Source organism: Salmo salar, chromosome ssa09, assembly GCF_905237065.1.
Source record: "Salmo salar chromosome ssa09, Ssal_v3.1, whole genome shotgun sequence".
In the NCBI taxonomy this organism is placed as follows: domain Eukaryota; kingdom Metazoa; phylum Chordata; class Actinopteri; order Salmoniformes; family Salmonidae; genus Salmo; species Salmo salar.
The window spans coordinates 138,885,274-138,911,378 of NC_059450.1; the positions used below are offsets into that span (position 1 = coordinate 138,885,274).

A 26,105-nucleotide genomic window follows, 5' to 3' on the forward strand; every position below is an offset into this window, starting at 1 on the left:
TTTATATGGCATAGAAATATGATATACAGTGCCTTCGGAAAGTATTCCGACCCCTTGACTTTTTCCACATTTTGTAACATTACAGCCTTATTGTAAAATTTGTTTCAAAAAAATTGTTCCTAATCAATCGAAACACAATACCCCTTAATGACAAAGCAAAAACAGGTTTTTGTAAATGTTTGCAAATTTATTCAATTAGAAACTGATATCACATTTATGTAAGTATTCAGACCCTTTACTCAGTACTTTGTTGAAAGCACCTTTTGGTAGCGATTACAGCAGGGTGTCTTATTGGCTATGACGCGACAAGCTTGGCACACCTGTGTTTGGGGAGTTTCTCCCATTATTTTCTGAAGATCCTCTGTCAGGTTGGATGGGGAGGGTTGCTGCACAGCTTTTTTTCAGGTCTCTCCAGAGATGTTCGATCGGATTCAAGTCCGGGCTCTATCTGGGCCACTCAAGGACATCCTGAAGCAACTCCTGCATGTCAAATCAAATCAAATCAAATGTATTTATATAGCCCTTCGTACATCAGCTGATATCTCAAAGTGCTGTACAGAAACCCAGCCTAAAACCCCAAACAGCAAGCAATGCATGTGAAAGAAGTACGGTGGCTAGGAAAAACTCCCTAGAAAGGCCAAAAACCTAGGAAGAAACCTAGAGAGGAACCAGGCTATGAGGGATGGCCGTGCCGTCTGGCTGTGCTGGGTGGATATTATAACAGAACATGGTCAAGATGTTAAAATGTTCATAAATGACCAGCATGGTCAAATAATAATAATCATAGTAGTTGTCGAGGGTGCAACAAGCACGTCCGGTGAACAGGTCAGGGTTCCATAGCCGCAGGCAGAACAGTTGAAACTGGAGCAGCAGCACGGCCAGGTGGACTGGGGACAGCAAGGAGTCATCATGCCAGGTAGTCCTGAGGCATGGTCCTAGGGCTCAGGTCCTCCGAGAGAAAGAAAGAAAGAGAGAATTAGAGAGAGCATATTTAAATTCACACAGGACACCGGATAAGACAAGAGAAATACTCCAGATGTAACAGACTGACCCTAGCCCCCCGACACAGAAACTACTGCAGCATAAATACTGGAGGCTGAGACAGGAGGGATCAGGAGACACTGTGGCCCCATCCGATGAAACCCCCGGACAGGGCCAAACAGGCAGGATATAACCCCACCCACTTTGCCAAAGCACAGCCCCCACAACACTAGAGGGATGTCTCCAACCACGAACTTACCGTCCTAAGACAACCCAAGGGGGGGGCGCCAACCCAGACAGGAAGACCACGTCAGTGACTCAGCCCACTCAAGTGACGCACCCCTCGCATGGACGGCATGGAAGAACACCAGTACGCCAGTGACTCAGCCCCTGTAATAGGGTTAGAGGCAGAGAATCCCAGTGGAGAGAGGGAAACCAGCAAGGCAGAGACAGCAAGGGCGGTTCGTTGCTCCAGTGCCTTTCCGTTCACCTTCACACCACTGGGCCAGACCTACACTCAATCATAAGGCCGACTGAAGAGATGAGTCTTCAATAAAGACTTAAAGGTTGAGACCAAGTCTGCATCTCTCACATGGATAGGCAGCCCTGCCTCCAGCTGTTTGCTTAGAAATTCTAGGGACAGGTGTAGGTATGTACGGCAGGACCAAATCGTAAAGACAGGTAGGAGCAAGCCCATATAATACTTTGTAGGTTAGCAGTAAAACCTTGAAATCAGCCCTAACCTTAACAGGAAGCCAGTGTAGAGAGGCTAGCACTGGAGTAATATGATCACATTTTTTGGTTCTAGTCAAGATTCTAGCAGCGGTATTTAGCACGAACTGAAGTTTATTTAGTGCTTTATCTGGGTAGCCAGAAAGTAGAGCATTGCAGTAGTCTAACCTAGAAGTGATACAAACATGAATACATTTTTCTGCATCATTTTTGGACAGAAAGTTTCTGATTTTTGCAATGTTACGTAGATGGGAAAAAGCTGTCCTTGAAACAGTATTATTTGAGACTACTGTACAACCATCAAGATTCATTGTCAGATTCAACAGAAGATCTTTTTGTTTCTTGGCATCTGTCTTGTCCGAGTTTAAAAGTAGAAAATTCCCTTTTGGGTGTTGCATACAATTTGACACACTGTAACATGTAAAATATGTCCAAGTACCTTTTTTCTAGTTATAGGAATGACCTCTTGTCCTGTGAGCTTAACATGCAAGCTCTGCTGAGTGGTGGATGGATGAGCTATACGTTTTGACCTTTCATTCCTACCCTATTTGCCCTCAGGAAGGTAATGCTGCATGAGTTCCTTAAATCTTCAGATAGATGGAGCACATTCATGTTTGACAGGTCGAAGGCCACATGGAGGCATTTTTTTCATCCTTTGGTGGGAATAGGATCCTGTGGCTCTGTTTCCTGTTGTCTCTGAGACTGGTAGATATGGTACTGCAGAGTCAGCTGTGTGTGTGTGTGTGTGTGTTTGTGTGTAGCCTTGGCCACCATGGCCATGTGTGGCGGGCGCATTGGCCCACTGGGGAAGAATCGGCCAATCAGCAGCCTGTCTGTGTATAGTACCACAGGATTATATTGGACCTGCCGTGGTGCTACTCTGTGTGTTTACCAGTCTCCTCCTTTGCCAGAATCTGTATCCCAACCTCAGACCCCCACTATGCCATGTTTCAGTAGCATATTTTTCTGCTTCCTCCCATGAGCCTATTATTATGAAAGTACTGTACATTTGAATGCTGCTAACTAAGCATGAATAACTATTCAGTATAATGAATAAAAACTCAGTAAAAGAAGTATAACTGTAAAAAATTACGTTAAAATGGATGTCTACAGTCTTGGCAATTTTTCATTTTTTTTGCTTTTTGTGTAACTTATTTTTTAACTTATTGTGTACATAGTGTTGCTGCTACCGTCTCTTATGACCGAAAATAACTTCTGGACATCAGAAAAGCTATTACTCACCACGGACTGGAAGAAATGTTTTCCTTTAACGAGTCCGACGAGAAGGATATCCTGCTTTCACTGAAACAGGCCCAGATCCACGCCTTTTGCGTGAAGAAAAGACGCCAGAAAAGGGGACGCAGATCGGCTGTCCTTCTGAGAACGAGCGAGTAAACTCCCACTGCCATCCGTTCTTCTTGCTAACGTGCATTCATAAAAAAATAAAATTGACCTATTATTAAGATTATCCTACCAACGGGACATTAAAAACTGAAACATCTTATGCTTCAACGAGATATGGCTGAACGAAGAAATGGACAATATAGAGCTGGCGGGATTTTCCATGCACCGGCAGAACAGAGACACTACCTCTGGAAAGACAAGGGGTGGGGGGTGTGTGTCTTTTTGTCAATAACAGCTGGTACGCGATGTCTAATATTAAAGAAGTCTCGAGGTATTGCTCGCCTGAGGTAGAGTACCTTATGATAAGTTGTCGACCACACTATCTACCAAGAGTACTCATCTGTATTATTCGTAGCAGTCTATTTACCACCACAAAGCAAAGCTGGCACTAAGACCGCTCTCAACCAACTCTATAAGGCCATAAGCAAAGAAGAAAATGCTCACCCAGGAGCGGTGCTCCCTATGGCCGGGGACTTTAGTGCAGGCAAACTTCAATCAGTTTTACCAAATCTTTACCAGCATGTTACATGTGCAACCAGGGGGGAGAAAAATCCTAGACCACCTTTACTCCACTCACAGAGATGCGTACAAAGCTCTCTCCTGCCCTCCATTTGGCAAATCTGGACACAATTCTATCCTACTGTTTCCTGCTTACAACCAAAAACATAAGCAGGAAGTACCAGTGACTCGCTCAATATGGAAGTGGTCAGATGACGCGGATGCTACACTACAGGACTGTTTTGCTAGCACAGACTGGAATGTGTTCCAGGATTTATCCAATGGCATTGAGGAATACACCACCTCAGTCATTGCCTTCATCAATAAGTGCATCAACGACGTCGGCCCCACAGTGACTGTACGTACATATCCCAACCAGAAGCCATGGACTACAGGCAATGTCCGCATCGAGTTAAAGGCTAGAGCTGCCGCTTTCAAGGAGCGGGAGACTAATCCAGACGCTTATAAGAAATCCCGCTATGCCCTCAGACGAACCATCAAACAAGCAAAGCGTCAAGACGGGATTAACATTGAATCCTACTACAAGTGCTTTGAAAGGCTGGTCATGGCTCACATCAACAGCATCCTCCCAGACACCCTAGACCCATTCCAATTCGCATACCGCCCCAACAGATCCACATATGACGCAATCTCAATCGCACTCCACACCAGCCTTTCTCACCTGGACAGAAAGAACCACTGTGAGAATGCTGTTCATCGACTACAGCTCAGCATTCAACACCATAGTGCCCACGAAGCTCATCACTAAGCTAAGGACTCTGGGACTAAGCACCTAACTCTGCAACTGGATCCTGGACTTCCTGATGGGCCGCCGTCAGGTGGTAAGAGTAGGCAACAATATGTCTGCCACGCTGATCGAGAGTTTCAAGTTCCTTGGTGTCCACATCACCAACGAACTATCATGGTCCAAACATACCAAGACATTCGTGTACACGACAAAACCTTTTCCCTCCCAGGAGACTGAAAAGATTTGGCATGGGCCCACAGATCCTCAAAAGGTTCTACAGCTGCACCATCGAGAGCTTCCTGACCGGTTGCGTCACCGTCTGGTATGGCAACAGTACGGCATCTAAGGCACTACAGAGGGTAGTGCGACCGGCCCAGTACATCACTGGGGCCAAGCTTCCTGCCATCCAGGACCTATATAATAGGCGGTGTCAGAGGAAAGCCCATAAAATTGTCGGAGACTCCAGTCACCCAATTTATAGACTGATTTCTCTGCTACCGCACGGCAAGTGGTACCGGAGCGCCAAGTCTAGGACCAAAAGCCTCAACAGCTTCTACCCCCAAGCCATTAGACTGCTGAACAATTCATAAAAATTGCCCCCCACCCTTGTACACTGCTGTTACTCGCTGTTTGTTTGTTACCTATGCATAGTCAAATATTTTTTAACTGCACTGTTGGTTAAGGGCTTGTAAGTAAGCATTTCACAGTTAAGTCTACACTTGCTGTATTCAGCGCATGTGGCAAATAAAGTTTGATTTGATGTCCGTTTATGCAGCTCCAACAGCCGAGGCCTCGGGCTACAGCACCAAAGGGTCACTGCAGAGATGGACTGACATCCAGGCCAACATTGAATATAATTGTGTCCCACATGGCAGAATAGACACACAGTCCCACACAAAGCCCTGGCCTACATTGTCACCATTTTTGTTTTCTTTCAAATGAACAGGATAACTTTAAAGAGATACCTAGGGATTTTGGCAACGAGGCCCTTGATCTACTTCCCAGAGTCTGATGATCTCGTGGATACCATTTTTATGTCTCTGTGGTTTCAAGGAAGTTGCTAGCTAGTGCAGTTGTGCTAACGAGCGCTAGTGCAGTTGTGCTAACTAGCGCTAGTGCAGTTGTGCTAACTAGCGCTAGTGCAGTTGTGCTAACTAGCGCTAGTGCAGTTACTGGAAGTCTGAGTATCTGCTAGCAGATACCATAGACTTCGTCATTGTGCTAATTAGCCTTGGCTTGTGAAACTACCTCTAACTTCCTTCATACTGGACACAGAGCCATACTGTACACTGAGCCAAAATGCTATCCACAAGTTCATCTGACTCTGGGGAAGTAGGTGAATGGCCTCATTGCCAAAATCCCAAAGTATCCCTTTAACTATGGATGCTGTGCTGCCTTGTATTGGAGGCCTATAGTCATCTTACATTGGCAGATCGCCTCTTAAGTGTGCCAGCACTGCCAGGTCAGATGACATCATAGATGCATCTTTTTAATAGCCAATGTGACCAATCAGTGTTGCTAATCAAAAGATGGTATCAATTACATGATGTGATGTTTAAAACTGACAGGCAGCATCACTGAACCATGACCATGAGAAACCCAAGGTCTTAATGTGACATGGACTCCCTTCATAATGCCCAGATTCAGAACAGAATAGAAGTGGTTGCTGTCGTCGTCTCCTCTCAGAGCTGGATAATGAACAGGCCAGTGTGCCTGAGCCTCCCTCTTTGTTAACTTGGTCTTTGAGTTAGTGGTTTGTAGAAAGGCCGCCCACGTCACTGGCACTGCAAGCTGATCTGCCCTCAGTAATAATTGAGTTTTTCCATTTAGCCAGTCTTTACCTGGAGCAGAATGGGTCTAGAAATAGGGACGAGCATAATTCTGTAGCCTTGGTCTGTTAAATGACATAGAGACACGTGAAACTGAAATCCTGTTCAAATCAGTTGCTACCATCACTGTTTTATGTCGCAACTAAAGTCTGCACTAAACTAGAAAACCAGATGGGTGACATTCTAATATGGCAGGGAACATTCAGGCAATATGCAGGGAGCGTTCTCTTTGCTAGCTTTTTCCTGTCTTCCTCTCAAGTCTTCCATTTCTTCTTTAGTTCCCTGACAGAATAAAGGTCAAAAGCTTCAACACCTCTGCAGAAAACACATTTACAGGCTGTCAGAGCTGTAAAAGTTACTGAGTAAACAAGCGTTTAGGAGGATGTCTCTATATTCCTGTGGGACAGGGCCAAGAGGGCCTCGGAACGCAAACCGTAATGTGCAGTGATGGTGTTGGTGGGCCCAGGAGCGTTCTGGGATACAGCTGCGTATCCAGCACTCATCCTCAGACTTCTGTGTGATTCTCTTCTATGAGATGACTAAACCAGCAGCCGCTAGGCTAGCTGAATGAGGGGACAATGGTGATAGTCTGTCATGATCGTTAGTAAAGCTTTAGAGGGACTAGAAATCACAGTCCTAGGTTTTCTAATGTCTGATAAGTTTAATGATGGAAATGTATTTTGATGGTAATTTGATTACGTGAAATGGAATTTGACTCATTTAAGCACTATGTTCATATAAGACATTCAGGTAAGCAATTATATTAATACCCTTTGGTGGAGGTCACGATTAATTGTCTTTGAAAACAAATTAACTGGTAACCTTTGTACTAATAGCCCCTTGTTCATATGTAAGCACCTTTCAGTCAGTCTGCACTCACTTCCAGTAGTGCTGACATTCAAACAAGTCCTCTTAATATTGGGCGAGGAGGGGAATAGCCTAATCTTCCTGAATCCAGTCTCTCTCCAAAGGGAAATGTTTTCTGTCTGTCAGTTTAAATCCCTCTCTGTCTGTCTGTCTCTACTCAGATTCTCTTTGAGTTCGCTAAGTTCAAAGCGGCAGGAGGGGACTGTTTACCCACTACAATTGCTGGTTATATTGAGGGGAATTATTCCATGTAGACATGGTATTAAAGTCTGTTGTGTCCTTACAACAACAAACAACAGCCAGGCCTGGCTGCAAAAATAGCCAGGTGTTTATTTTTATTTTTTTTAAACTAGCCTATTAGGTGGTTTTCTTTTGTCATCAACCTTATTGCTAATGCTGTGTCATGTCCTTTGCGTGTAGATCTATGGAATGAAAGATTGATATGACACTGATTATACTTGGCTGCTTCTCTTTTGGTTAATTCAGTACATCCCCTCTCAATTTACTTTTCACCAGCTCTTGGCACTGTGTAAAGACATTCTGTGGGTTTGTGCTTTTTAGAAGATAAGATGGATACAAACTTCTAGAGAATGTTTGAAGCACAATTTTTCATTTTGTTTACCATAATCATATAGCTTTCGTTGGTTGGTGGAAGTGTAAGCTACCTTCTAGTACGTGTTATGTCCAAAAGGCTAACCAGAGAGAATACACTTTCAGCAGTAGTGTGTGACTCTTACCACATTGTGTGATTTATCAGAGGCTGTATTCTCTCCCCTGTGCTAGTGTTCAGTGAGTTCAGCCAGTCCGTGAGGTTACCAAGGTCTCCAATGTTTTCCTGAACTTTTCAACTCTTCAGATATGAGTGTCCAATGACAACACGCTGTTTCAGATCAAGAGCTGACCAAGAAGAACAGGTAATACCAAAATATCTAGGGTATCAGTATATCATATTAGTTGTAGCTATGAGGTCAGCAGCTCCACAGAGCTGAAGAGGCCGTTCTGTTCTGTAATAAGTGAAGCCACGGCCAGTTGGTGCTCCTGACAGTTCTGTCATAACTGGAGAGTGGGTGGAGGAACAGAGGGCTGGAACTCTCTAACCCTGATCTTCTCAGGGCAATGCTGTTGGTCTGATAGGTGGGCCTTGGCTGGGTGGGGAAACACACTAATGATTTTGAGGGAGTTGTGAAGGGATTAGGGCTGTGATGAGCTGTGGGACATTCAGTGACAACCCCACCAGCTGCTGGTCTGGCCCAGGACAACAAGGAGATGGGCAGACCACTGCCTGAGGAAAGGGTGGGTGATGGTGGGGAGGGCTCGCTCGCTCGCTCGCTCGGCCTGTGTACACCTGCTTCATTCCCTAGTTGCATTCTTTAAAAAATAAATGTATTGAATATTTAAAACATACAATATACTTGCAGTGAAGCCGCTCAACAACTACATCACATTAGTCATCTAATGGACTCCCATCCAGAGCGACACACAGAAGCAAACAGGGTCAACGCCCTGCTCAAGGGCACGTCGACAGATCTCCCACAAGGTCAAAAAGGGGACCCGATCCAGCGATCCACCGGCCCAAGCTCCCAACCGCCAGGACACCAGCCCTCCAAAATCCCCCCCACAGTTCCCCAAGAGCTGCCCCTCAACCATCTGAGACCCCTCCCACAATAAAATAATCCATTCCCCACCTCCAAGACCCCCCCCTAATAACCAAGAAAATGAACAAAAGACAAGGAAAACAGAAAACAACAAAAGTCATAACAGCAAGGCGAACTGAATGTTTGAGTGCATGTATAGCACTATTTGTGTGTGTGCATTTTGAATGAGTGTGTGTGTATATGGCATACACACACACACACAGGCATATTCCAGATAAATAATTGATGATACACTTTGGACTGTAGTGTTAAGTGGTGAAGTGTGTTTTAATACAGTACAGATTCACAGTTTTGATGTTGGTTCTGTTTTTCTGTGCTCTGTTTTATTTACTTAACAAATAAGGAACACTCAATGTGCACTTATAAATCATAACAATTTTAATCAAAATACAGCTGTAGACAGAAGTCAAAAATCAAACATCACACATACAACTGATGTCTCTCCTGAGTTCTGCAAAATAGGAAAAGTCCTAAGTTATTTTATTAAGCTCGAAGTCCAGCCCTAGTGATGTCACTGCATACGTCATTACCTTCTACTCATCAGTCCAAGCCCATCCATACACAGCTATTTATAACTTGCAAGAGAGATACAATAGTTCCAGTGTTTTCAAAAGGCTCAGCAGTAAATGTCCACTCCCCAATTTGACTTAGAGGAATGTCTGACTAGTCTCTTATCTCTTTCACTCCCCTGCAGGGTTCTGTGTCTAATCTCTTTTAGCCTAGAGGTGCCTTCTCACAGACACCCTGCAATAATTCACACATCTCTCAGACCGTTTCTTTATAAGAGGCAGAGACTAGAAAAGACTGGAACAATTAAACCTTATAATGAATATATATATATATTATAAATCCATATTTATAGGGTCCTAGACTACAGATTAACTATATATATATTTGCCAAACTGCTCAAAAAAATAAAGGGAACACTAAAATAACACATCCTAGATCTGAATGAATGAAATAATCTTATTAAATACTTTTTTCTTTACATAGTTGAATGTGCTGACAACAAAATCACACAAAAATAATCAAAGGAAATCCAATTTATCAACCCATGGAGGTCTGGATTTGGAGTCACACTCAAAATTAAAGTGGAAAACCACACTACAGGCTGATCCAACTTTGATGTAATGTCCTTAAAACAAGTCAAAATGAGGCTCAGGAGTGCGTGTGGCCTCCACGTGCCTGTAGGACCTCCCTACAACGCCTGGGCATGCTCCTGATGAGGTGGCGGATGGTCTCCTGAGGGATCTCCTCCCAGACCTGGACTAAAGCATCCGCCAACTCCTGGACAGTCTGTGGTGCAATGTGGCGCTGGTGGATGGAGCGAGACATGATGTCCCAGATATGCTCAATTGGATTCAGGTCTGGGGAACGGGCGGGCCAGTCCATAGCATCAATGCCTTCCTCTTGCAGGAACTGCTGACACACTCCAGCCACATGAGGTCTAGCATTGTCTTGCATTAGGAGGAACCCAGGGCCAACCGCACCAGCATATGGTCTCACGAGGGGTCTGAGGATCTCATCTCGGTACCTAATGGCAGTCAGGCTACCTCTGGCGAGCACATGGAGGGCTGTGCGGCCCCCCAAAGAAATGCCACCCCACACCATGACTGACCCACCGCCAAACCGGTCATGCTGGAGGATGTTGCAGGCAGCAGAACGTTCTCCACGGCGTCTCCAGACTCTGTCACGTCTGTCACGTGCTCAGTGTGAACCTGCTTTCATCTGTGAAGAGCACAGGGCGCCAGTGGCGAATTTGCCAATCTTGGTGTGCTCTGGCAAATGCCAAACGTCCTGCACGGTGTTGGGCTGTAAGCACAACCCCCCCCCGTGGACGTCGGGCTCTCCTACCACCCTCATGGAGTCTGTTTCTGACCGTTTCTGACCGTTTGAGCAGACACATGCACATTTGTGGTCTGCTGGAGGTCATTTTGCAGGGCTCTGGCAGTGCTTCTCCTGCTCCTCCTTGCACAAAGGCGGAGGTAGCGGTCCTGCTGCTGGGTTGTTGCCCTCCTATGGCCTCCTCCACGTCTCCTCCACGTCTCCTGATGTACTGGCCTGTCTCCTGGTAGCGCCTCCATGCTCTGGACAATGAAACATTGTTCTTAACCTCTGTAAGACGATGTTCCAAACACTCATCTAGAATGTCTCTACATCTCCTTTCTGAGTTCAAAGTCTTGCTCTGCTCTAGATGTCCACATGGATTCCCTTCCAGTGGATTGCCTTCCAGTGGATTCCCTTCCAGTGGATTCCCTTCCAGTGAACTTCACATGCCTGCATGCTTGATTTGATAGACCCAGCCCTCAGGGGTTGGTATGGAAGCTCATTCCTCTACTGAGCTGCAGTCAGGAGCTACTGTGGATGGGACAGCAGTAGAGCAGGGGAATTCTGGAGCCTAATAATATTATCATCATCATGGTGTTAGTGAATCATTAATTTATTATGTGCCCCATCTGTCTGTCCTCCTATTACCTTGCTGGTGCACTTGGATCCAACGTTCACCTTTTCTGTTTCAAACACGGAGTTAAACCTGATAATGAGTTTACAGTATATGTAGAAGTTCTAGTCTAGCATCACTACATTCATTATAATTTGCATGCCTGCGATTTTTTTTTTCATGACCGTCTCGTGGGAGCGCTCTCTAGCTTGTTGACCTGCAGTGAAGGTGGACTGTTCCATGCTAGGTGTGTGTGTGTGTGTGTGTGTGTGTGTGATATCTTCCGTGCAGCCGAATGCTGGTAGGTCTATCGATATTCATAATGACACTATAAAAGCCTGGACTCCTAGCAGGCATGGGTAGAGGCAGACGCTATAATGACTGGTACTGGGAGGTAATGAGAGGAAATGGCCCCACAGAGAATAGCCAATACAATCATATAACACTACACTCCTGACTGCTGGCTGTTTAGATGGAGCCACTGGAGAATAGTGGAGAATACTCTGCTAGCCTTGGAGCTAGCAAGTAGGAAGGAAATTGGATTACGTACAAGCACCTTTTGTGGAGTAGTCCCATTTAGGCACAGCATAGCAAGATGGCCTTGAACATCTACAAATATATTACGTCACCAAAACTAAAGTCGTTATACCTAAACTGGTCAGAAGAAGGCTACTGTGATGTAATGAGTAGAGCTCTTTTCTAACCATCTTCGATTATTAATTTAGAGATGCACTATGCACAAATCGCTCTGCATTTCCTGGTTGCTAAAATTCTAATAGTTAATTTGACTAAACGTGCAAGTGTAGTGTAGAGAATCATTGTACCATCTAAACCTCTGTGAAATACCTTTTCAATAACCAAAAATATTGTATTTTCAGATGTTTGAAGCTGGTGTACAAAACCTAAAGTAAAAGATGCAAAAACAAAACTTAAGAACAGGAAGCATAGAAATGGCACATATAGAACATATCTACTGCTTTCAATGAGAATGACATAACACACATTTCTATGTGAATTTGGTCAGGTTGCCCCAGAGAAGTTGCATATTGCAGCTTTAAACAATAATATTATAATATGGTGTTTGTTCGGCTGTACATGCAAATATGTTATTTAAGTGATGACATGTCTGCAATCTACTCATATTTGGTCCTGAGAGACAGTGGAGGATCCTCTCAGATTTTTAGCAGTAATACGAGGGGTTTACGGTTCCACAGAAGAGAATTATCCCCTGATCCTTTTCATCCCTCTATTTTTAGCCTCTGTTAGTCAATGAGGCTTAGGCTATGATGTATTCCATCCTTATTCAGCTGCCTGCCTGCCTAGTGCCCTTCAGACAAGCAGTACGGCAATTTTCATGACATTTCAAAAAATAAATAAAAATTTTTCTTCCCAGTAGAGGAAAGTAATTTCCTCACCCCGCTCCCACTAGCAGAGTACAAGGCTGAATGAGTCGGCTCTGTTGGGCTTGAAATTCTCCCATTCAATACAATCTAAAACCTTTTATTTCCTCTCAGACCCATTAAATACTGTAGTTTTACAAAAAAAAATCCTGACCCCTCTTGACTGGTAGATAACATTGACCATTTAACCTCACTTGGACACGTCTTGTGGTAAATATAATAAAAAGGTTGCATCCCTCATTTCCCTCATTTTTGAATGGAAGTTCAACATACTGTATGGTTCAACAGACTACTAGATCTATTACGCTCAGTACATTTTGAGTTGGTTCCTTGTTTCGACTGTAGTGAGAAAGCAGTTTTTAATGCTATGGTGTCGGCCCTGGCCTGAAGGCGTATGTTCCTCCCAAAATAAAGCAAGCCTTGCAGAATGCAAATGTGATGTCATCAGGCAGGCAGGCAGGCCATATCATGCCAGACATCTCTGATTTGATCAGCTCCTAAACAGCAGCAGAGATGAACAGTGAGACAGGATTAATGTTCAGTCATACTGTACACGTTGCACATACTATACATGATGCTGGCTTGGCTGAATATTAATTGAAGGAATAAATGTGACAGCCAGCCTAATACTGCTCCAAACGCATTTGAAATTATATGTTAATTTGAGGCTTGAATTGCACATTATTTACGTACACATGTATTGCACATTGTATGCAATCTGCCACTCACATAACTGGCCTGGCAACTCGATTAGCTCCCAAACAACCAGGTTAAAATGATCCCCAACGTTTTGTCTCCTTTGTTGTCCAAACACTGCCTACTAATTGACCATCCAGTCCCCTCTCCCAGGGGTGTCACCTCTGTAATCCATTTTGCCCTCAGCACGTGAACAATGTCCCCTTGCATGACCTCAAGGTGTCCCTCTCCCAGGTGTTTCTGGGTAGTCATTAAAAGCCAGGGGGACAGGGCCAGAGCAGTTGGATCAGTCAGCAGGGCTGCCAGTCAGACCCTAGCCTGCACCACAGGGACCACCTCCCTACCACAGGGTTAACCCTATGGTTACCTTTATGTCTGGCTTTCTCACGTTGCAATCAATACGAGATTTGTAAGTGTAGCCATGTGAAACTAACCCTATGGTAATTGTTCTGGAGTCTGTATTACTATGATTTCTGAATGAGAGTGATTTTCTTAGTACGGTCATTGAAGGAAGTAGTAAATGTTCTAGGTCAGAAAATAGAGAATAGCCTAATCTTCATGACTAATGTTCAAACTTAGACGTCAAACAGTGACAAGGTTCTGGTCTATATAATAATAATAATAATAATAATAATAATAATAATAATTTAACATATGTTGTTTTCCCGATTTTTGTATTATTATTATTTTTAAAATTTTTAATTGTATTTATTTATTTATTTTATTATAATTACTTATCCGGAAGAGATTGATGGCTAAAAAGAATCGCCACCTACAAATCCCACATGCTTCCTTCCCTCATACTACTATATTCTCAATCCCTGCCCCAAATCACCAAATCTGCCCCATCCTGCTACGTAATAATCCTCATACCATCCAAAACATGTGCTTTAGTGTCCCCCTAGTTAAACTGCTGTTTGGCCTGGGCTGAACTCCACATAAACACATTTAGGCTCTCCTCTTAAGTGCCCAGGGAGATGGGCAGAAGGTATATAAGGGGCTCAGGCTGGTATCTGTCACCACCCAGCCATTAGACCTGGCCCTGTCTTACATTGTGTACTACTGCCAGCCGATGCCCTCCATGGAACTGTCATCCAAGGTGAACGTCCAGACAGCTTTGTTTGTGCTCTCATATCACCTTGATATCTCCTATCACAGCAAGGCTAAGTACAGGGTCAACTGGGTCTTATTCTGGATGGTGCAATGTAAGAACATTATTGCAGATATAAATGTTATGTATAGAGCTGGAACAAGTGTTTTATTTTGTATTTTTTGCAAATCAGACAGTCATGTCCGTTATATTTCTACATCTCTATCTGTGCATTCTCCAGTCCTCCAGACTCTGAGTAAGCCTGATTGTGCTCATTTGTGGGCTGGTGTACAAATACAGTGTGAAGAGCAGCCAGTCTTGCTGTCTGTTTGAAAAGCTCACTTTTTGTGCATTGTCTTCCAAGTTGTGTGCATGTCCGCATGTCCGCATGCTAACATTATATCTTGTATCTCTTTTTATTAGAGCTCTTATTACAGCTTGTGGTGGCATTGGAAGGCTGACCAATAGTCGGCTCATGGCCTCATTGGCTATTTAAGTTAATGTGAGTAATTACTTGATAGGGATGACAGTGGATTGAGGGATGTAAGCTTTGAGCCCCCCTGCTTTTTTACTGAGACCATATCGCCCTATGACAGTTCAGATCGTGTTTTATTTGTCACATACACTGCATACTGCCTCTACCGCCGCTGATACCAGACATGTGGTTCTCTCTTTTCAATCAGTTGCAAAGCGGCATGAATGTTGTCTTGTCTTTGGTCATGCAGGCTTTGTGAATGTGTACACAAAGTGGGAGTGTGAAATTATTTATGAACAGAATTGACAGTACATTCACTATAAAACATGAGCATTATTGTATTGACTTGTTCTCCAGACCATTCCTCATTTGTTTGTGGTTTACCACCTTAATCTGATACAGCTAGCGAATGGTGTTTTAAATGTTTGTCATGACTCCAGGTTTGAGCCATCAGTCTGTGTGCCGGCCCTGGCTGCACCGTCATCAGTCTCTCTACATCCAGATTATAGTCTTTGGCTCTCTCACGTTGGCTGTATTAGGGCAGATTGCCCAATGATGACTCTGCCAGATTTTTAGGAGACTGTTGTTGCTTGCATTTCTGTTGTCAGTGTTGATTGTGATGTTGACGTATGGGGGTAATGTTAAGTGGTGTGCCAGTCTGGGGTGGAGAAAGCACTTTCTCATCAGCCCTTTGTTCACTTGCAATCAAAGAAAGCAATACAGTGAATGTACCAATAGTATTCCAATGTTTCCTCACCTGTTTCAACACAACACTGGCCAAAGTGCTTTATGTTAATCTGATGATATTTGATTAATGGTACTGTGATAAAGGTAATAATCCTTCCTTTGTGTGTTTTGATTTCCAGTGGGAGTTCCTGTGGTCTCTCATCCTCGTCTTCACCTTCTCTCTGCTCCTGGTCTGGTTCTACTTCTGGTGGGAGGCACACAATGACTTCAGTGAGTTCAACTGGTGAGTCCTGCTGTACCGTGTGTGTGTGTGTGTGTGTGTGTGTGTGTGTGTGTGTGTGTGTGTGTGTGTGTGTGTGTGTGTGTGTGTGTGTGTGTGTGTGTGTGTGTGTGTGTGTAGTTATACAACTCGTAGATTAATGTCTCTCAGTATATCAGCGTCATCCGTCAGTGTTCTGTTCACTAAATGCTCCTATGACCGTCCCCTACATTGATTCTCTGGCAATTACTTAGATTCATGTTTTACTTTTAAATGCTGCCCTTTTGTCTCCATATGTTTTTGCCTGAACTGAAAATTCTAACTCTAGAGTGTTGTTTTTTTTTGGTTTGCCAAACACATTTTGGGATAATCCTCTTCCCTAATATGGGTGCGGATTTATGGACCTTAGGGCATTTATCACTGCAGATTATAGTGAGCATGATTACATAAAGCAGGAATACCCTTTGACCCCAAATCACCTCTGAGATCATTCCATTCATGTCTTCCCCACAGTTACCATAAAACCAATTATACTTGGAGACAATTCAGGTGTTGGTTTTGCCATGAGACAAGAGATATTGAGCATTCTATTGAAGAATATACTACCACTGAAATTATGAATTGGGTTTATTTAGTTGAGCTTTTGACCAAGCTCTTGACCAAGTCCTCAAAGCCTTCTACATTGAATGTGCACGCTATGCCCCAGAGTCCACTATGATATGAGAAACTCCTACATGGCAGTATGTGCCTCTAAGCTTTAGTCCAGCCAGATCCGTGTGTACTGTAGTTTCATAGTGTTCAGTGGCATTTCATTCACGCTGGGCTGTCAGACCAGACAGACACATGGTCAGGTCAGCTTGTGTCTGACAATCATTCTGTCACCCAGAAAACAGAGACTAAAGACTAAGTTCTCGGACACACCAACAGCGTTTGCTGGCCGAGAGCACTTTGCACCTCTGAGCGTAATTTGCAAACCGAGTGAGTACCGATTTTACATGTAGAATTGAGTAAAACATTTTTGGCAGTCAGACCTCTACAAACACATTTGGTGCAATGTGTGCGTGCCTTGAGAGAGAGAGCGAAGCTTTGTTTCTTCTTGTAAGGTGCAATTTGCTTTGTCCGCCCAAGGTCATTCCCCTCACTCTCTCTGTTCGCCACCGCCTTTCTCTTTCTCTCATTAGTGCTCAATGTCACCTCTGCTTCCCCCATCGTCCTTCGCGCCGTATTTCTCTCCCTGCCCCCTCATCCCACTTTCTCCCTCTCCTTTCATTCTCTTATCTCACTGCTCCTCTCTCTTCTCCTCTCTCCTATTAATTTTATCATCAGTCTCTCTACACACTCTCTCTGAAGGCGTCAGCATGCTTCAGTTCAGCTGGTGCCTAGCTGAACTCAGCTAAATCAAATAAAATCTTATTGGTCTCATGCGCCGAATACAACCGTTGTAGAACTTACTGTGCAATGCTTACTTACAAGCCCTTAACCAACAATGCAGTTTTAAGAAAAATAAGAGTTAAGAAAATATTTACTAAATAAACTGAAGTAAAAAAAATCTAAGAGAAACAATAAAATAACAATAACGAGGCTATATACAAGGGGTACCGAGTCAATGTGCGGGGGTACAGGTTAGTTGAGGTAATATGTACATGTAGGTAGGGGTAAAGTGACTATGCATAGATAAACGGTGAGTAGCAGCTGCGTAAAAAAGGGGGGGAGGGGGTCAATACAAATAGTCTGGGTAGCCATTTGATTAGCTGTTCAGCAGTCTTATGGCTTCGAGGGTAGAAGCTGTTAAGAAGCCTTTTGGACCTAGACTTGGCGCTCCGGTACCGGTTGCCGTGCGGTAGCAGAGAGAACAGTCTATGACTAGGATGGCTAGAGTCTTTGGCAATTTTTAGGGCCTTCCTCTGACACTGTCTGGTGTAGAGGTCCTCTGGCAGGAAGCCTGGGCCCAGTGATGTACTTACGCTTCTGTGTGTGGAGACACAGCCTTAAGGAGACAGTCTTTTTAGAACAAGGCATCAATAATTTGCCACGTTAACATACAGTTGAAGTCGGAAGTTAAAATACACTTATGTTGGAGTCATTAATACTCGTTTTTCAACCACTCCACAAATTTCTTGTTAACAAACTATAGTTTTGGCAAGTCGGTTAGGACATCTACTTTGTGCATGACACAAGTCATTTATCCAACAATTGTTTACAGACAGATTATTTCACTGTATCACAATTCCAGTGGGTCAGAAGCTTACATACACTAAGTTAACTGTGCCTTTAAACAGCTTGGAAAATTCCAGAAAATGATGTCATGGCTTTAGAAGCTTCTGATAGGCTAATTGGAGGTGCACCTGTGCATGTATTTCAAGGCCTACCTTCAAACTCAGTGCCTCTTTGCTTGACATCATGGCAAAATCAAAAGAAATCAGCCAACACCTCCGAAAAATTTGTAGACCTCCACAAGTCTGGTTCATCCTTGGGAGCAATTTCCAAACGCCTGAAGGTTACACGTTCATCTGTACAAACAATAGTACGCAAGTATAAACACCATGGGACCACACAGCCGCCATACCGCTCAGGAAGGAAACGCGTTCTGTCTCCTAGAGATGAATGTACTTTGGTGTGAAAAAAGGGGGAGGCTTGCAAGCCGAAGAACACCATCCCAAACGTGAAGCACGGGGGTGGCAGCATCATGTTGTGGGGGTGCTTTGCTGCAGGAGGGACTGGTGCACTTCACAAAATAGATGGCATCATGAGGTAGGAAAATTGTGGATATATTGAAGCAACATCTCAAGACATCAGTCAGGAAGTTAAAGCTTGGTCGCAAATGGGTCTTCCAAATGGACAATGACCCCAAGCATAATTCATTGGATGTGGCAAAATGGCTTAAGGACCACAAAGTGAAGGTATTGGAGTGGCCATCACAAAGCCCTGACCTCAATCCTATAGAAGATTTTTGGGCAGAACTCAAAAAGCGTGTGCGAGCAAGGAGGCCTTCAAACCTGACTCAGTTACACCAGCTCTGTCATGGGTCAAAATTCACCCAACTTATTGTGGGAAGCTTGTGGAAGGCTACCTGAAATGTTTGACCCAAGTTAAACAATTTAAAGGCAATGCTACCAAATACTAATTGAGTGTATGTAAACATCTGACCCACAGAGAATGTGATGAAAGAAATAAAAGCTGAAATAAATCACTCTACTATTATTCTGACATTTCACATTCTTAAACTAAAGTGGTGATCCTAACTGACCTAAGACAGGGAATTTTACTAGGATTAAATGTCAGGAATTGTGAAAACCTGAGTTTAAATGTATATGGCTAAGGTGTATGTAAACTTCCGATGTAATAGTTACATAATTTCCTTGTGCACCAATTCTCATTACAGAGAAGAAGCGACTGGAGCCATTTACTCTGAGCAGCTTCCTTTGTTGTGTGTATCTGTCTGTTAGTTTTTTTTATGGGGATAATGAAGGCCTAGGATCCTGGACACTAGAACACGTTATGCCTGCCCTGGGAGTTCAAGCCTTCCGGTTTAAGCATCAGTGTCGGCTGTTAGATCATTTAGGTTTCCCGAGTGGCGCAGCAGTCTAAGGCACTGCATCTCAGTGCAAGAGGCGTCACTACAGTCCCTGGTTTGAATCCAGGCTGTTTCACATCCGGCCGTGATTGGTAGTCCCATAGGGCAGCGCGGAATTGGCCTAGCATCGTCCGGGTTTGGCCAGGGTAGGCCGTCATTGTAAATAAGAATTGAACTGACTTGCGTAGTTAAATGAAAAAAATAATCTATAGTCAGCCAATTAATTTCCCTCAGGCTTACAAAAAGACCCCTGGGGATAAGAGCTCGACGTTGCCCTTAGGCACAGATCTAGGATCCGCTTCGCTTCCCCCCCGAATCCAAACCTTTTCCACTAGATGAAACACAAAACTAACATTAGATCAGTGTCAACACCTACTCCTGGTTGGCCAGTGCTGGTTTCTACGATCTTGCGCTCATCATCTCACAGACCAAAGCAGCACTAACTGTAGCCTGCCCTGATATCCATGAGACGCTACTATTGTGTAACTGGCTTCCGTTTGACAGGTTTTTATATAACCGCTCTGGGGAGTGGAGCGACGGGACCGTTCCAATCCTGGCCACTACCGCTGCCGGCTTCACTTATATTGCATTTTTAATGGTGAGTTGTGTCATCTCATCAAACTTTCACTGTGAGATGATATTGATACTGTGTCTAGGCCCTGGGTAACAGCCAGGTAATGTTAGGGGTGTAACCTGGCAGGGCAGAAACGTGTTGCCATGCATGTCTGGACCAAGTCCACACGTGAAAGTTATGATGGCACAGGCAGCTGTTGACCTGTTTTGAAAACAGTGGTTGTGGAATTTCACGTGATGTGATTTATTTATGTGTGTCTATTCTTTCAGATTTTAGCACTTTGCCACATAGCAGTGGGACAACAGCTGAACTTGCACTGGCTGCACAAGGTAATGCTCAAGTGTGCTATTTTTGGTGTGTTTGTTTGTGTATGTACAGTTAAAGTCGGAAGTTTACATGCACTTAGGTTGGAGTCATTAAAACTCAGTTTTTCAACCACTCCACAAATTTCTTGTTAATAAACTATAGTTTTGGCAAGTCGGTTAGGACATCTACTTTGTGCACAACACAAGTAATTTTTCCAACAATTGTTTACGGACAGATTATTTCACTTACAATTCACTGTATCACAATTCCAGTGGGTTAGTTTACATACACTAAGTTAACTGTGCCTTTAAACAGCTAGGAAAATTCCAGAAAATTGTCATGGCTTTAGAAGCTTCTGATAGGCTAATTGACATCATTTGAGTCAATTGGAGGTGTACCCGTGGTTGTATTTCAAGGCCTACCTTCAAACTCAGTGCGTCTTTGCGTGACATCATGGGAAAATCAAAAGAAATCAGCCAAGAACTCAAAGAAATGTGTAGACCTCCACAAGTCTGGTTCATCCTTGGGAGCAATTTCTAATCACCTGAAGGTACCACGTTCATCTGTACAAACAATAGTACGCAAGTATAAACACCATTGGACCACGCAGCCGTCATACCGCTCAGGAAGGAGACGCATTCTGTCTCCTAGAGATTAACGTACTTTGGTGTGGAAAGTGCAAATCAATCCCAGAACAACAGCAAAGGACCTTGTGAAGACGCTGGAGGAAACGGGTACAAAAGTATCTATATCCACAGTAAAAGGAGTCCTATATCGACGTAACCCGAAAGGCCACTCAGCAAGGAAGAAGCCACTGCTCCAAAACCGCCATAAAAAAGCCAGACTACGGTTTACAACTGCACATGGGGACAAAGATCGTACTTTTTGGAGAAACGTCCTCTGGTGTGATGAAACAAAAATAGAACTGTTTGGCCATTATGACCATTGTTATGTTTGGAGGAAAAAGGGGGAGGCTTGCAAGCTGAAGAACACCATCCCAACCGTGAAGCAGCATCATGTTGTGGGGGTGCTTTGCTGCAGGAGGGACTGGTGCACTTCACAAAATAGATGGCATCATGAGGATGGAAAATTATGTGGATATATTGAGGCAACATCTCAAGACATCAGTCAGGATGTTAAAGCTTGGTTACAAATAGGTCTTCCAAATGGACAATGACCTCAAGCATACTTCCAAAGTTGTGGCAAAATAGCTTAAGGACCCCAAAGTCAAGGTATTGGAGTGGCCATCACAAAGCCCTGACCTCAATCCTATAGAAAAGTTGTGGGCAGAACTGAAAAAGTGTGTGCGAGCAAGGAGGCCTTCAAACCTGCCTCAGTTACACCAGCTCTGTCAGGAGGAATGGGCCAAAATTCACCCAACTTATTGTGGGAAGCTTGTGGAAGGCTACCTGAAATGTTTGACTCAAGTTAAACAATTTAAAGGCAATGCTACCAAATACTAATTTGAGTGTATGTAAACTTTGAACCCACTGGGAATGTGATGAAAGAAATAAAAGCTGAAATAAATAATTCTATCTACTATTATTCTGACATTTCACATTCTTAAAATATAGTGGTGATCCTAACTAAGACAGGGAATTTTGACAAGGATTAAATGTCAGGATTTTTTTTACTGAATTTAAAGGTATTTGGCTAAGTTGTAAATAAACTTCCGACTTCAACTGTACGCGCTTTAGTGTTTGACTGTAATTGCGCATATGTGTATATGGCCTGTATACTGTGTGTGTGTCTTCCAAGTGGCCGACTGAACACTGCCTGAACCCCACGTTTTGAGTTCATGTTTTCCTGGGGGTTGTGAAAGCAGTAACATCTTGCCCCAGGGTGCTGTTATCTGGCCAAACACTACAGATGGTTGGTATAGTTAGCCTTGGGGGGGGTTGGGGGGTGATTGTCTGTAACACTCTCTGTTTGCCCCCATAGATTGGAGTGAGTGCTGCCTTGCTGACCACTGCCATCGGATTCATATCTGTCAATCAAATATGGGGGGAGGAGTGGGCAGTCATTCCTATATCACTCCAGGTCAGTTCAACAACCCGTGCCCCTTTAGGGCTGTGCATCATACTGTATTACACAGGACACCTTCCTGATATATGTTAATTAATCATTTATTAAAACATTTATTTTTTTAAATAATTTATGATTTTAGTAATCATGCAGTAGCCTACCGTATGTCATACTATTGACAACTGTGATTGAGAGTAGTAATTCCACACCTTCAACACTGAATGATTTCATTAATAGAATGGGTCTCCTTTGGTCCCCTGTCCAGGCAACAGGTCCCTTCCTACACCTAGGAGCTCTGGTGGCTGTCACCGCTCTGGCCTGGCTGGTGGCTGGGCAGGTCGCCCGCACAGAAAAAATAAGTAAGCAGCCCGACCCGAACCGACTGTGTTACTGACCATGGTAGTGTTGCACGGTATACTGAAACTTCTGTACTAGAGTTTTTGTTACTTTCGGTACTTCTGTCAAATGTGTCTCAGGTCATATATGGATTGAGAGGATTGAGTCTTTTTAGTAATTTGTCTGAATCTTCTCAAGGGGGCAGTAGTAAGCTAGCCAGGCTACTTGCGCTTGTGCATGCAGCTGACACAGCGCCAGCCAGTTTTAATAAGCAAGAGAGAGGAGAGCGAAAATGCCGACGTCATGGCTTCTTCAAAAGAAAACATCATACCTCCACGTCCGCAGCTTGTTGACAAAACTGTCTCCAGAAGCGAACTGTGGGAATACTTTGCTTGCGGTGCAGATGAGGGCTTGCCCACCAAAACAACTAAGCAAAAGGTGTTACAAAGCAGTGCAAGGGACGTTTAGTTCCAAAACTACATAGTATTTTTTTTTATTTTACACATGACATTTGCATTATAACGTTGTAGTTATTCTACGAAATTTGAATTGTTTTTGTATGAACATATTGTAGCGACCCTGTTTTATAAGCACGGATATCGACTCAGCCACACGAGCATGCTTTTGTGGTACAGTCGATGGCGCGCTGGGCTTCGGGCCATAAGGTTGATAGTTCGAACCACGCTCCCTGCCTGTTTCATTACAATATATTTAGAATGACATTCATGTGAGCATTATAATGTGATTACACAACCCAAGAGTTAGGTGAAATGCACTCATAACTTGACAGCAATATATTTAGACTACTTCACATTTGTCTGGGCTTGCTAGCCTGCCAGCAGCCCTAGTCAGAGCATTGCACCATGGGAAGTGAAATGCACTCTGGGAATCGTAGTATACTGTGTAAATTCCATCTATGGCGTGTAGACTATTGCGATATAGAAGCTTAAAAAATGAGCATCAGTGTTTTTTTTTGTGGTTTAGGAACTAAACTGTTCATTTAGTACATCATTTAGCTGTAATGAGTAATGAATTATAGTTCTAATGAATGTAATTTGACCCAATATTTTGGCCATAGATAAGTAAATTAACCCTTTTGTCTGCTCTGAGTCTCCGATTTATAGTTTTGCATAAGGAAAGTTGAAGATATTCTTATGTTATTTAATGGTGTTTATTTTTTGCAAGACATTTTATAAAAAATTGAAGATATTCTATTTGTTATTTTAGTAGTTCTACCAGTTATCAACATATTGTTCAATGTAAAAAAAAAAATGTAATCAACCCCAGTGGTTTTCTGGGACTAGCTACAGTAATAAGCTTTCTTTTTTTGTTGCAGTGGCAATGTTTCACTATTGAGTAGCCTTTTGGTAATGAATATCGTTTTGGTATCTAGTATTATGATACTAAACCTGGTATTGGTATTGAAGTAAAAAAAAAATCTGCTATTGTGACAACACTAGACCATGTTACCGACTGTTCACCTCACTGAAGAAAGCTCAGCCACTACTGCCACATGACTTAAAGGAAATCTCCACCCAAAAACAATCTTTTGGTATGTTTCATTAGTCCATTGTTGACATCATAGGATGCAACATGCATCATACGGTGATGATTTCTGTTTTTTTAAAGTTACATATCTTGAAAACTTGATTGCTGACAAGCAAAACTTTTTGGGACTATGTCAACAACGGACTAATGAAAGAAATACCAAAAGATAGATTTTGGGTGGAGTTTTCCTGTAACAGCATCACAGAGCCCTGGGCTTTAAATGATTAACACCATGTACACAAAGGGCAAGCCCCCGCCAGGCCCCCGTCAGGTTGGCAGGGATACTAGGCGTTCTTCTGGCCTCACATGACACCACCAGTCCACAGGACATTATTAGGCCCTGAGGTCTGTTGACATGGCCAGTTAGACATCAAGTACTGGGGTATTTTTGCCATCCTTAAATCTGTCAGAGTAGTACAGGGGAGGCAGAGTAGTGTTTCTTAGTTGCTTGGGGATCTAGATTAAATACTGAATCATCAGTGCTATTTTTGGAGGCACATTACTTTAATGAATATTCAGTTGTAGTTTATAGACACTCCATTTCCATTTTTTTATACTTTGTATTTGGGTAGAACAGTGGATTTTTGTGCACAGACACAAAGCCGTAGCAGTTTGTTTACTCTCACAGTAACTCTTAACGAAGAGTTACATTATTGCGTGCTGTAATATTGCTACAATATAAAAACCCTATCATTTATTTATCCTTCATTTTACCAGGCTAGTCTTATTGAAATACAGTGCATTCGGAAAGTATTCAGACCCCTTGACTTTTTCCACATTTTGTTACGTTACATCCTTATACTTAAATTTATCAAATTAGTTTTTTCCTCATCAATCTACACACAATGCCCCATAATGACAAAGTGAAAACAGGTTTTTAGAATTTTATCAAATCTATAAAAAATCAAATAACTTATTTACACAAGTATTCAGTCTCTTTGCTATGAGACTCGAAATTGAGCTCAGGTGTAACCTGTTTCCATTGATCATCCTTGAGATGTTTCTACAACTTGATTGGAGTCCTCCTGTGGTAAAATCCACCTGTTATATATATATATATATATAGATAGATAGATAGATAGATAGATAGATAGATAGATAGATAGATATATATAGAGATATATATATAGATATATATATATATATCTATATATATCTATATATATATGACAGGTGTATGCCTTTCCAAATGCCTTTCCAAATCATGTCCAATCAAATTTACCACAGGTGGATTTTACCAAATAGGGCATACACCTGTTTACCAAATAGGGCATACACCTGTCTATATATATATATATATATATATAGACAGGTGTATGCCTTTCCAAATCATGTCCAATCAATTTTACAAATCATGTCCAATATATATATATATATATATAGACAGGTGTATGCCTTTCCAAATGCCTTTCCAAATCATGTCCAATCAAATTTACCACAGGTGGATTTTACCAAATAGGGCATACACCTGTTTACCAAATAGGGCATACACCTGTCTATATATATATATATATATAGACAGGTGTATGCCTTTCCAAATCATGTCCAATCAATTTTACAAATCATGTCCAATATATATATATATATATATATATATATATATATATATATATATATATATATATATATATATATATATATATAATGTCCCCCAGTTGACAGTGCATGTCAGAGCAAAAACCAAGCTATGAGGTCGAAGGAATTGTCCGTAGAGCGCCGAGACAGGATTGTGTTGAGGCACAGATCTGGGGAAGGGTTCCAAAATATTTCTGTAGCATTGAAGGTCCCCAAGAACACCGTGGCCTCCATCATTCTTAAATGGAAGAAGTTTGGAACCGACTGTTCCTAGAGCTGGCCACCTGGCCAAAATGAGCAATCGTAGGAGAAGGGCCTTTGTCAGGGGAGGTGACCAAGAACCCGATGTTCACTCTTCCAGAGTTCCTCTGTGGAGATGGGAGAACCTTCCAGAAGAACAACCATC

The 26,105-nt window shown here is 42.9% G+C and overlaps 1 protein-coding gene across 4 annotated transcripts in view; it reads left to right on the plus strand.

The window, feature by feature from the left end:
• The window catches only part of LOC106613071 (glycerophosphodiester phosphodiesterase domain-containing protein 5), a 107,207-nt gene that overhangs the window by 59,545 nt on the left and 21,557 nt on the right, over positions 1 to 26,105 (plus strand). For all 4 annotated transcript variants that reach the window (XR_001330425.2, XR_001330426.2, XM_014214959.2 and 1 more), the window contains exons 3-7: positions 15,682 to 15,785; positions 19,840 to 19,933; positions 20,179 to 20,238; positions 22,157 to 22,255; positions 22,506 to 22,599. Coding sequence is in view for 2 of the 4 variants with exons in the window: in XM_014214959.2 (XP_014070434.2) it covers positions 15,682 to 15,785; positions 19,840 to 19,933; positions 20,179 to 20,238; positions 22,157 to 22,255; positions 22,506 to 22,599 (451 nt within the window). In the remaining 2 variants the exon portion in view is untranslated. The remainder of the gene's footprint in view (positions 1 to 15,681; positions 15,786 to 19,839; positions 19,934 to 20,178; positions 20,239 to 22,156; positions 22,256 to 22,505; positions 22,600 to 26,105) is intronic.